At 43.2% G+C, this 12,477-nt stretch overlaps 1 protein-coding gene across 9 annotated transcripts in view; it reads left to right on the top strand.

Moving 5' to 3' along the window:
* The window catches only part of Cdc14b (cell division cycle 14B), an 80,255-nt gene that overhangs the window by 39,523 nt on the left and 28,255 nt on the right, over positions 1-12,477 (top strand). For all 9 annotated transcript variants that reach the window (XR_009590811.1, XM_021649076.2, XM_060380344.1 and 6 more), the window contains exon 5: positions 10,303-10,379. Coding sequence is in view for 8 of the 9 variants with exons in the window: in XM_021649076.2 (XP_021504751.1) it covers positions 10,303-10,379 (77 nt within the window). In the remaining variant the exon portion in view is untranslated. The remainder of the gene's footprint in view (positions 1-10,302; positions 10,380-12,477) is intronic.

Below are 12,477 nucleotides of genomic sequence, written 5' to 3'. Positions count from 1 at the left end.
TGCCTTAGCAATCAAGCTGAGAACCTTAGGACTTTATTTGATGGTGAACTTTTGGACCTCTGGTTCACTTTTTAAGGGAATTCATTGTTTTGGACTTTGAGTCAGGGCAAAGCAACTGGACAGGGCAGGATGCTGAGACAGGTATCTGGAGGCTGAGGGTCAGATTGCATTCAGGCAGAAGTGCTGATGGTGCAATGGAGACCATAGGGTAAAGCCTGGTGGAATGGTTATGGGCTCTGTAAATACTCGCCTGGGTAAACCGCTGTCCTGGGTGTTCTGAAAGGCAGAGAGTACAACCAGGCTATGTAAACATAGCGGCTAGGCCCACAGGCAGAAGACATAGGTACAACATTTCAGTGGCTCCAGGCTGGAGGCAGTTACTGCTCCCAGCTTGTCAGGCTTACTTCTGGTTCTCTCCAGTAAGCACCGCAGACACTGTGGTCCCTGGCATGTTGGCTGAGTGCTGTTACCTTTGACCCTTTCACCATGCCTGATTCTTGTTTGCAGATATGCTTATCTGCAGATTTGCTGTTATCTTCATTTTAGTCCTGGTTTTACGCAGGATGGTTTCTTGTCTATAAACAAGGGCAGAGCAGTGGCCTCCTTTGGAGAAGATCAGGCGGCAAGGGTTATGTAACCCACGGAGTATTTTTAAATGATTGTAGCCCTCTGCCCCCATCCCATGTTTTAAAATTGAAATCATGGGCCAAGGGATATAGTTCGATTGGAGAGTGCTTGGCTAGCTTGCAGCAAGCCTTGGGTTTGATTTAAAATACTGAGTAACCCTGATGTGACATACATGCTTATAATCCTTAACACTTGGGAGCTGGAGGCAGGAGGATGGAGAGTTCAGCTTAGGCTACATGTGACTGTATGTGGAAAAACAAAACAACAACGAAGTTCAAAATGGGCTGAGCATGGTGGCACAAGCCTTTAACTCCAGCGCTGGGGAGGCTGGGGCGGCTGAGTCAGGGCAATTTTTTTCTAGTTTGAGTCTAGCTTGGTCTACATAGCAAGTTTCAGGTAAGCCAGGGTGACATAGTGAGATTCTGCCTCTAAAAAAAACAACAAAGCCAAGATGACTAAAAAATTTATATGCATGTATGAAATTATTGAAAAAAATGGGAAAAGAATTAAGAGTTTTGCTTTCTTTTCTTTTTTTAAATTGTAGCAGTGTGCAGGGCTTTCACTCAAGGCCAGCTCACTCATTTTTATTAACAATTATCTCATTGTTTGTTTGGTTTTTGGTGGCAGGGTTTTCTGTGTAACAGCCCTAGCTGTCTAAGAACTCACTTTGTAGAACAGGCTGGCCTTGAACTCAGAGATCTGCCTGTCTCTATCTCCAGAATGCTGGGACTAAAGGCGTGTGATATTATACCCAGCTGGTAATGAGGCATTTGATAGTCTGGACATATCTAAAAAGGACAACTGCAATATAAGTAAAAGTAATTCACAAAGCTAAAGCTATTGAAAGGTAAGGAAGGTCAGCTGATGTTTTTATTTTTTGTTTTCTTTAAAGCAGGGCGGAGCTTTGCAGCTCAGGTTGATTTCAGACTGAATCCTCGTGCTTGAGCTTTCCTAGGACCGAGATAACAAGCCTGGGCCACCATGCCCCACTACCATCTGATTAATTTTTAAAAGTGAGTTAGGGGCAGGGCTCAGTTGCTAAGGTACTTGAGGATCTGATTTGATTCCCAGAACCCATATAAAAAAGCCCAGCGTGGCTGTAGGCACTTGAAATCTCAGTGCTGGAGGCTTGGAGATGGGAGGGTCACAACTCAAGCCCAACTGAGCTTCAGGACAGTGAGAGACCCTGTTTCAGAGAAGGTGGACTAACTTCGTGAAGGTAATACTTGAGGTTGTCTCCCAGCTGCCACGTGTACACACATACAAAGAAAAAAATGTGGAATTTTTGTTGTTTATTTATGTAGATCTGTGAGTTAATATGTATTCTGCCTACCTTTTAGTAGCTAAATATTGATTTTGTGCACATACTATGGTAATTTGGAGAGAGTTTTGTTTTGTTTTATGCTCAGTCAAATTTTTGGCACAGGAAGGACTGTGTCATCTGGCTGACATGTGAAAATAGTTACAGGAGCTTTTAAAGGCTGAAAACATTGTGACATTTTCTACGTAAAGAGCATTTGCAAATAGTTTATTGATTTCTCTTGTGGCTGTGTTTGTTGTTGGGATCCAAATGCCTTTTGTCAATCTGGCGCAGTCGGTGACCAGTGGGATGCCTGGTCTTGACACATTATCAGAGTCCCGAGTGTGCAGATGAAGCTTCAAAGTGTGTATAAGAACACAAATGCGAAGCACATGTTTAGTTGGGTTTTTGTTGCTGAAGGCCAGGCTTGTCAGAATTAAAGCCATGTATGACAGAGTAGGTCACTTAGGGGCACCTTCCAGTATTCCAGGGTCACAGGTCCTCACACAGGACCCAGAACTTGTATTCAAAGACTGTACTAAGATGTTCTAGAAGGGACCCCTGTGATTTTTGTTTGTTTGTACCAGAGACATGCCACTCCAGCAGGCTTTGTGTTCCTGGCCTTATGCCTCCGGCCTCAACTTCCAAATAGCTGGGACCACAGTTTCTGTTTGTCTGCCTTTCTCTCTTTCTTCTCTCTCTCTCCCTCTCCCTCTTTCTCTCACACACACTACCACCCCCACCCCTCACTCCCCACTCTCTGGTTTCAGTGATTTAAAAAGGACCTTGTACAAGGACCTTGTAAAATCCTACTGTCTTAAGTATTTCCTACAATACTTTATAGTTATGTGTGTTTGTTTTACATGTATGTATTTGTGTACGAATGGAAGTCAAACAACAACTTTGGGAATTCATTTCCCTCCCCTTTGTGAATACCAGGGATAAAAGTCAGGGTGTCAGGCTCTGTGGCAAGCTCCCTCTCTACTACAAAGTGCTTCATTCTTCCTTTGGAATTTCTGTTGCTAAATAAAAATTATGACTGGTCACATCACAAGTCTTCACTGGTCATGTGACTTTGCAGTTTTGTTTAATTGGTTTTATAAACTGTGCTGCTTCCTTACTCCTGGGTGTGCTACTGTGTAACCTACTGCTGCCTAAGTCATCGACCTAACACGGCTGTGAGTGACCTGCTTTTATTGATTTAAGGGTCTCATGTAGCTCAGGCTGCTCTTAAATTTGCCATGTCTTATTTTATGTGGTTCTGGGGACAGAAGCCAGGACATTGTGCCTGCTGGGCACAAACTCCACCTCCACCAAGTATTCTCAAGTTTCCTTAGGTTAGAAGTAGGGAGTTGCAGCTCTTAGCCATGTGGGTTGGGTTCCCAATCTCCTGGTCTTCAATTATCCTGGTCTTGTCTAGAGGTGGCTCATTCACATCCCTGGCAAGTCACTATTGAACTTGGCAGAAGGTGCTCCTCACTGTGTGATCTGGTCCCGATTGCCCCGAGATGACAGTTTGCTTTAGCCAGCATGAGGGATCAGGAAAAGCAAGGCAGAGTCACGTTCTCTATGCCCTAATCCCAAAAGCCCCACTCTGCCTGTTCATCTTCCCCCTCTTTTAAGTGTTTCTATGTATTTGTTTGTTTATGTGTGTGGGTGTTTTGTCTGCATGTGTGCGGTGCCCGTGGAGGCCAGAAGATGGTGTCGGACGCTGGAACTGGAGTTACAAGAGACCACTGTGAGCTACTGTGTATATGTTGGGAGTAAAAGAAGATCCTCTGTGAGAGTAGCTGGTGCTCCTAACCACCGAGTCATCTCTCTGGCTCTACACTCATTTCTGTAATTTCTGATAGTGCACGTATTGTCCCTGTTTCTGTAAGAGAGGGCAAGTTGAAAGTGGGAATACAAGGAGCTGAGATTCTTTGGGACTGTCTTGGAATCTGGCTGTCACAATGTCTAATCTTTCTCTTGGTAATCATCTGTTTCTTGGCTTCAAAATAGCATCATGACATTCAAGTGGGCATTCGGTGTACAAAGCATCTGATATAAATACCCTGAAAGAATTTGCCAAGGCATTTCTTGTGTCCAGATAACGAACAGTGATATAGACATCATTAAATTGCACTAAACTGAGCACTTATGTTAATATAGAAATCACGTAGTAGAGTTCTTCCTAAGAGCCTTCTGATAAGAAAGATGAGTAAGTATGAAAACAAAAACTGAAGATGTTAGCAGATGTTTTTTAAATACTTTCATTTTATATGCCACTCAAGCTGCCTTTGTGCTTGCTGCATGTAATTATATAGACAACATTCATGCAATGTTGGAGGCCATAAGGGGGTGTCAGATCACCTGTATTTAGAATTGTAGATGGTCCTCTGCAAGTTCCTCTTAGCCATTGAACCATATCCCCCCCCCCCGCCTGCTAACAAATATTTAATAGTTATGTACATGCCTTTAATCCCAGCACTCAGGGAGGCAGAGGCAGGTGAATCACTGTGAGTTCAGGCCAGCCTAGTCTACAAAGCAAGTCCAAGATACAGACTACAAGGCTACATAGAAAAACCCTGTCTTGCAAACAAAAACAAAAAGAAAAAAAATTAAAACTCAAAGTTGCTTCAGCTTATCTGGTTAAGTCTTAACTATGTTTGTATGGTCATTCCCCAAACAGATTTCAAACTACACTTTTTTAAAGTTCACCATTGGGAATCTGGAGTTCCCCCCTCCTACCTCCCATGCATGGGGGGAAAATGCTGCATTGTTCTGTTCTTTGAATTAAACTTGTGTTCTAAGACTAACCCACAAATATTAATGCATTAAAGGCTATTTTGTTTTGAAGTTTAGAAGAAAAGCAGGACATTACCATTTTGGTATTTAAAGAAACCAAGAAGCTACAGTCTTCGTGGGATAAGAGTTTCCTTAAATTGATGTTTGAGTAAAAACTTAGATAGTTTTGTATAGTGAGGATGGTCTTGGGACACAGAGGAATTCTGAAAGAGGGCTCTCTGGATTTCGTTTGACTTGTTTGGTTATGTATAGGCACATTTGTACATGGATACACAGGAACTCCAGCTCCTTCACCCTGTTGACTTCCAGGTGCTTTGGTTTTACATATTTATTAAGGAATACAATGTCTTAGAGGGTTGTCTTCTTCTGCTGCTTCTTTCTTTCTTTCTTTCTTTCTTTCTTTCTTTCTTTCTTTCTTTCTTTCTTTCTTTCTCTTCTTCTTCTTCTTCTTCTTCTTCTTCTTCTTCTTCTTCTTCTTCTTCTTCTTCTTCTTCTTCTTCTTCCTCTTCTTCACAGTTCTGTTTATTATAACTCTTGTAACCTTCAGGAACTCTCTTGTCTGAAGTGTCTTATGCAATTAGGAGTTTTATTAGCGTGATGTCTGATCTGATCACTAATAAAACTTGCAGTGACCCAAGGGGCCTTTATCTCAACAGACAGGAGATGGAGGCAGGAAGATCTCTGAGGCCAACCACAGGGCTACCTGGTGAACCCCTATCTCTAAATAGCACAACTCAAAAGATGGGTGGAATCATCAGTTTTCTATTGCTTTGGGTTTATAACACATAACCAACAAGGCTTTTACCACAAAAATGTCAAATGATGCAGATGGGCTGAACCTTCCCAGATTGAACCAAAATAAACCTTTTTATTTTCTGTATAGGATGATTAAGAATCCTAGGTATTTTCTCACAGTAGTGGAGATCTAACACAGTTGCAAATTGAAGCAAAGTCTAGCATAAAATTGTATTTTTTCAGCTACAAACCTGTGGCCTCCTACCCCATAGCCAAAACCATGTATCTTCTAGAAGGCCACTGTGAAGTTGCAGTCTGTGATGAAGAACTCCAAGAATGCAGTGGCAGTCACATAAGTGTTGAAGTTCTCAACTCTGATCTTGTCCTTTACTGTTGCAGCCAATAGGACCAGTATCCAATGTTGTAGGATACTTGATCCCATTTTGAACCTTGAGATTGTGAACTGTAAAAACCTGTTTCTTGTTTGGTGTGGTTCAGCCCTACCACATAAACTTCCTGTTTTTTATAAACAGGTAATTATGGTGTGGCTCAGCCCTAGCACACACATTTAATCCTAGAGCTTTCTGTACACAGAATTTAATAAAGTTAACCCTAGGTCAAGAGGCAGAGCAAGAAACCACTGACAGGGATGAAGGAGTAGGAGGGACTTTGAGATAAGTGTATTTAAGACAGCATGGAAAAGTAAAAGAAACCTTTGGTTTTTCCTCCTGGGCTGTTGGGTGAGGTAGCAGGCCTTCTCCTCCTGGGATGTTTGTCAGCTCAGCTAGCAAGCTTTGGCCTTGAGCTTTTGGCTTTCAGCTTTTTGGCCTTTTTCTTCTGGATGTTGGCTGAGTAGGACAATCAGCTGGATGCTTTCTCTGCTTCCCTGAGCAGAGAAATATTTGGTTCTAGAGTCTTCATTGGTAAAATTGAACAATTTGGGATTTTTTAAAACTTATAAACAAAACAGTGACAAGGCAATGAAAATCTGATTTTGATAAATTTTATTTCTTTGTTAAGACACGCCTGTAGGGCATCCCCCAGGTTTTGTTTAGGTAACAAATTTCATGATACAGCCTAGTTTAACACCTGCAGGTTCTACAAAGTACACGTCATAGGAAATGTGTTTTGAAGTCACTTTTCTCTTATTCATTGCTACTTGCTGTTTCATGTACCAATTACCAGGCAATTCACAGGGAGCAGTGGCATCCCGAAGGGTTTTTAAATTTGGTTTTGGTTTTGGTGTTAGAGGTTTTTTAAACAATGGAGAAAAGACAAGACTTTGTTAGAGTTATCTGGTGTTAGGCAGTTTTACAGTACTGTAACACTCCTGCGATCATACCTTGCAATAAGGAGGGCACCGTGACTGAGTGTGGTTTTACGTTGATGCCTGTGATGCCTGTGGTCAGTTTGTACTGGGGCTTTGAGGCCTGTGATGGGGGTGAGGAGTCACAGTGGAGCTTGTGTAACAAGCTGCTTCTTGTCTGTTCAGCAATCGAAAGAAGAAACTGCAGAGTCCCAAAGTCTTCTTTAAGGACACTCCAGTGACCTAAACCCTTCACCCCCCTCTCCATGGCAGCAAGCTGAGGAGCAAACTTTAATAAACGGCCTGTGGATGCCATTCCAGGTCAGTCTTAGCAAGGGACCCCTGGAGATTATAAGGGTGGTCTAGTTTCATGTGTTGCCGTGATAAAGTATATCCACAAGCAGGTTAGGAGAGGAAGGGCAGCTATTTGGCTTACAATTGCAAGTCACAGTCCATTACTTAGGGGAAGTCAAGATAGAAACTTATCACATCCACAACTGAGCAAAAAGAAACAAATGCATATAATCTCGCCTATCAAAAAAAAGAAAGAGCTGGGCGTGGTATCGTTAGTTTTTTGTCCCAGTCCTCAAGGAGGCAGTCATGCAGAGTGCTGTGGTTTTGAGGCCAGTCTGCTCTACAAGATGAGTCCAGGGACAGCCAAGGCTTCACAGAGAAACCCTGTCTTGGGGAGGGTGGGTAGGTGTTGTTAAGTAAGGGGGGGAGTTCAGTGAGAGTATAGATGCTATTCCTGAGAAAGGTTTGTTGTGCTTGAAGACTTGATTAGGTGCTCTTTCTCCCAGCCTCAGTAGGCAGAGGCAGGTGAATCCCTTGAGTTCAAGATCAGCCTGGTCTACAGACTGAGTTCCAGGGAACACATTTCTTTGTTCTTAGAATTGATTGACATTTTGCTGGACCCTTTTGTAATGCCCCTGAGGAGAAGTAAATATCTGAGCATTCTGTTAATTAGTGCATTATTTTCCTGGTGCTGTGACAAAATACCTATCAGGAACAGCATAATAATAGAAAGATTGACATTGGCTCGTGGTTGAAGAGAGCCCAGCCCATCTTGGTGTAGTTCGTGTAGAAGGATGTGGCTAGGATTCCTCACTTCTCAGCTGACAAGGAAACGGGAAACATGGAATCTTGCCTAGTCTCCATCTAAAACTTCAGCCCTTGAGAGGGCATGTCTTTTATATCTTTAGCTAAACCTCTCTGGAAATGCCTTCAGACACTCCCAGAGGAGTGCCTTCTGGATGATTACAAACTCAGCCAAGTTGACAGTGGCGATGAACCACCACAGCTGCAGTTTGTGGTCTTTTAAGAAGCAGTCCAGACACTGGGAAAGCAGTCGCTTATAGCTGTTAAAGCAGAAAGCATCCTCTGGGAGCTGTCAGACTTTATCATTAGTTCTGACATCTAGCTTTATGTTTAAAAGATTCTTGCTACATTTATTTATTTGTTCTGTGTGTGTATGTGTGTGTGTGTGTGTGTATGTGTATGCATGCGTTTGTGCACATATGTATGGAGACCAAAGGTAGACATGTGTCTTCTCAGTTATTTTCCACCTCATTTTTTAAGGCAGGATTTCTCACTGAACTTGAGGCGTCTGCCTGTCTTTTGCACCCCAGCACACTTGGGGTTAGAGACCTGCACTACCATGACCATCTTTTCCATGGGTCCTGGAGATCTGACTTGGAGTCCTTGCACTTGCATAGTGATCCCATCTCCAAGGAACCCCAATTGTGGTCTTTTAATCCTTGTTTTATTTGTTTTGTTTCGGGACAAAGTTTCTCTGTGTAGCCCTGGCTGTCCTAGAACATGCTACACAGTCCAGGCTGGCCTTGAACTCAGAGGTCCGCTTGTCTCTGCCTTCTGACTCCAGGGATTAAAAGCACTCGCCACCTTGCCTGTTAACTATTTAAAAAAAATACTTTGTTACTGTTTTTTTAATAATTGCTTTTACTCCAATGATAGGCTTACATTTAAAGCAGCTACTACGAAGTGTTTTAAGTTTTCCTTCTGGAAGTATGCACATTGGGTTCAACACAACAGACAGAGCCTTGGAGTCTGTCCATTTATGTGTGGACTAGGAGGTGCTTCCAGCTGTGCAAACAGCTTCCACACACAGTATTAAGCACTGGAGCTAAGAAGCTTGGTGGCGGCCTATGCCTTTAATCCCAAGAATGGGGAGTTTTCTGACTCTGAGGCCAGCCTGGTCTACAGAGCAGGTTCCAGGACAGCCAAGGCTACACAGAGAAACCCTGTCTAAAAAATCAAACCAAACAAACAAAAAGAGCTTATAATCGGTCTGGAGAGATGGCTCAGAGGTTAAGAGCACTGGTTGCTCTTCCAGAGGTCCTGAGTTCAATTCCCAGCAACCACATGGTGGCTCACAACCATCTATAATGAGATCTGGTGCACTCTTCTGGCCTACCGGTGTACATGCAGACAGAACATTGTATGCATAATGAATAAATAAATTAAAAAAAAAAAGAGCTTATAATTAACTTAGTAATTCTCCCCCTCCCCTCTTTTATGCTGTCTTGGTTCTGGGGATCAAACTCAGTGCCTTGTGCATTGCTGAACCTGTGCCCTGATGCTGAAGTACACTTCTAACCTGGATTTGATATTTTACTATTGTAATTTAAAATCTGTGTTCCATAGGTAAGCTTTGGAATTTAGTTTTGTTTTGGTCTTCATATGTGTCTAAGCGAATGCATGTGGGTCCCTGGTTCCTTCGTGGGAGTTGGGAACACCGTGCATTCAGTGGTAGCAGGTGGTGGTTGGGGAGAAAACCAGCGACTCCTTCTGCTGCAAGTGAATGAAGCTCTCAAGTGAAAAGCCTCAGCGGTATAGTTGAGGAAAAGACTTCAGGCCACAATCAAGGTATCCCAGAATGAACCACAACTGTCAAAAACGGGGGTGGCCAGGTGTGGCAGTGCATTCATTCCTGGGGTAGGTGGATCTCTGAGGTCAAGGTAAACCCAGTCTATACAGTGAGTTTTAGGTCAGCCAGGGCTACTTGCACAGCGAATGAGAACTCTTGTCTCAACAAAAAGGAAGAAAGGAAAGGAGATGTGAGGCAGTGCATTCAATCCACAGCACTATCTGCTATATATGTATGTATATAAATATATACATATATTTTCCTTTAAAATTCTTTCAAGACAAGCATACTGAACGTCACATGTAAAGATGTGATCTACTCACAGAGCCTGAGCATTGTTACTGCAGGATGTTTGTGTGTGTACATATAAACATACACGCATACACATGTACACATACATGTCGCTCAAACACCTGAATCTGGAAAATGCGCTTTTAAAATTCTTCACTTGTTAGCACAAATGGCTGCAGTGTTGGTTTGCTGAGGTTTGTGTGGAGAGGAGGAACCTCTGCAGGTTGAGACAGACAAGTAACCCTCTCATAGCACTCTGAGAGCCTGAGAACTTGGCTCTGCCATTTGGCTAGGAGTTTGTGTGAAAATGGCTTCTTGGTAACAGCTGTGACATTTAGAAGTAAAATGCCCTTTTCTTTCCAAATATAGGTTATATATTTGGGGAGGACTCCAGAAGATGCATATAGAACATTAATCTTTGGAGATACAGCCTATATCCCTTTCAGGTAAATGTATAGATGGTCTGGTATATGCATTTGATCAGAGCCTTACCAGGAAACCTTTTAGTGGTAATTCTTGGGGAGGAGGGACACAGAAAATGAAGGCCTCGCAGGAAGGCCTGTTAAGTGGTGTGACGCCACAGATCCAGGCATCTTGAGAGTGACGCAGCTGAAATGTAGGGTGGAGCAGGTCTCCCTTGGCTGGGAACCAAGCTGTGATGTGGTCAGGAGGGTCCTGGTGGGACTGTGCCCATCACTACCCCAGGCTCCTGTGCAACTGACAAAGGAGTTTCTGTATTCAGTCCCTTCTCAGCAGGAGGAACTTCCTGGTTCATCTCCTGACCCCCTTTCCTCCTGGAGCACAGCAAGCAGAGGTAGTGGGTGTGGCTCCTAATGGAGAGCCACCGGCAGCAAAACCTGTCAGGCAGCAGTGTGTGGAGGCAGTGGGAGTGGGCAGCTCTGTGAGTGCATAGCAGCCTACCCTCCAGCCTACAGTGCCATTGCCTTGAAAGATTTTTAAAGGGAAAAAGTGTTTTAAAAGCAATGAGCTGTATGGCGTCTTATAGATGACTTCTGGGGTGTCTTCCTAACTGAAGACCTCCTTCTCAGCTAGCCACGTGGAGCCCTTGAAATAGGGCTTCCATTGCTGCGGCAATGCCTCAGGGACTATCCCAAGTGTTATGTGAATTGCAGTGGGTAGGGAGAAGGAACTGAGCTGAAGTCGCTCATCTTTTCTACTTGTAACAGCAAGCATTTGTGTCGGTTTGAAGCAGTTCTTGTATCTGTGATCCCAGCGCATGTATTGCAGCACAGTAATGACCTTGCTCTCCAAAGTGTGAATCCCTTGTTGCCATTCTCACAGTTTACAACACAAGGGCCCAAAACTCAAACAGGCTTACTTGCTGCTTGAATGTAGCACCTCAAGCCCAGTTCTCACTACAACCTTCCCAGATAGTCCTGATTTGCCTTTCTCTCATTCTATCTTTATTTATTTTGAGACAGGCTCTTGCTATGTAGGGTTTACTGTCCTGGAAGTCTCTATGTAAACTAGGCTGGCCTCAAAATCAAGAGATTTTCCCGACTTCTGCCTTCTGAATGCTGGAATTAAAGATGTGTGCCACCATGCTCAGCCTATGCTTGCTTGCTTCCTCCCTCCCTCTTTCCTTCCTCTACCCTCCCTATCCTCCTTCCATCCCTTCTTCCTTCCTTTCTTTTTTTCTCTATCTTTCTTTTCTTTCTTCTCCTTCCTCCTCCCTCCTTCTCTCCCTCCCTCCTTTCTTTCTTTCCCTTCCTTTTCTTTTTTCTTTTCTTCTTTCTTCTCTCCTCTCCTCCCCTCCTTTTCTTTTCTCTTCTCTTCTCTTCTCTCTTCTCTTCCCCTCCCCTCCCCTCCCCTTCCCTTCCCTTCCCTTTTCCCTTTTCCCTTTTCCCTTTTCCCTTTTCTCTTTTCTCTTTTCTTTCTCAGTGTTTCTATAGCTCTGGCTATCCTCTCAGTGTATAGACCAACCATAGTTCCACCAGTCTATGCCTCCTGAATGCTGGGATTAAACTTGTGCACCACCACACCCTGTAACCTATGATTATTACATTATATCACTTATTCTCTGTCTTACTGAGAAAACTAGTCTAAAGGAGTATACTTGTTTTACTGTTGTCTGTAGCAATGCTCTTCTTAGTTTTGTTGTACTTTTTCTGAGTGTGTCTCTTTTCTCTTTGTTTGCATTGTCCTTTGATCCTTTTGTTGCCACTTGCCAAATGCTAGGGTTACATCATGCCTGTCATGTAGTTGTTAATGGCTTGCTTTGGTTATCAACAGTTTTGCTGTTGCTGTGTCCTTTACAGACTTGAGCCTTGGTTCATACTTTGAAGATAGGAACAATGGTGGTACTTACCTGTAGGGGTTATATGCACAAAAAAGAAGGAAGGAAGGAGAGGAGAGAAAGAGGAAACAAAACCAAAAAAGACAGTGCCTGCCCCATGTAGTGTTTGTTCAGTCTTCATAGTCCCTTCTCCTTCTTCAAAGTTTTATATAGTTAGAAAAAAAAAAAACACTAATGTTAACAAACAAACACAGACATTGCATCATCCGAGTGTGGTGTTTATAGAG

Source organism: Meriones unguiculatus, chromosome 3 (genome assembly GCF_030254825.1).
Source record: "Meriones unguiculatus strain TT.TT164.6M chromosome 3, Bangor_MerUng_6.1, whole genome shotgun sequence".
NCBI classification, from domain to species: Eukaryota; Metazoa; Chordata; class Mammalia; order Rodentia; family Muridae; genus Meriones; species Meriones unguiculatus.
Note: the sequence above shows the minus strand (reverse complement) of the source record. Positions and strands in the feature narration are given on the sequence as shown.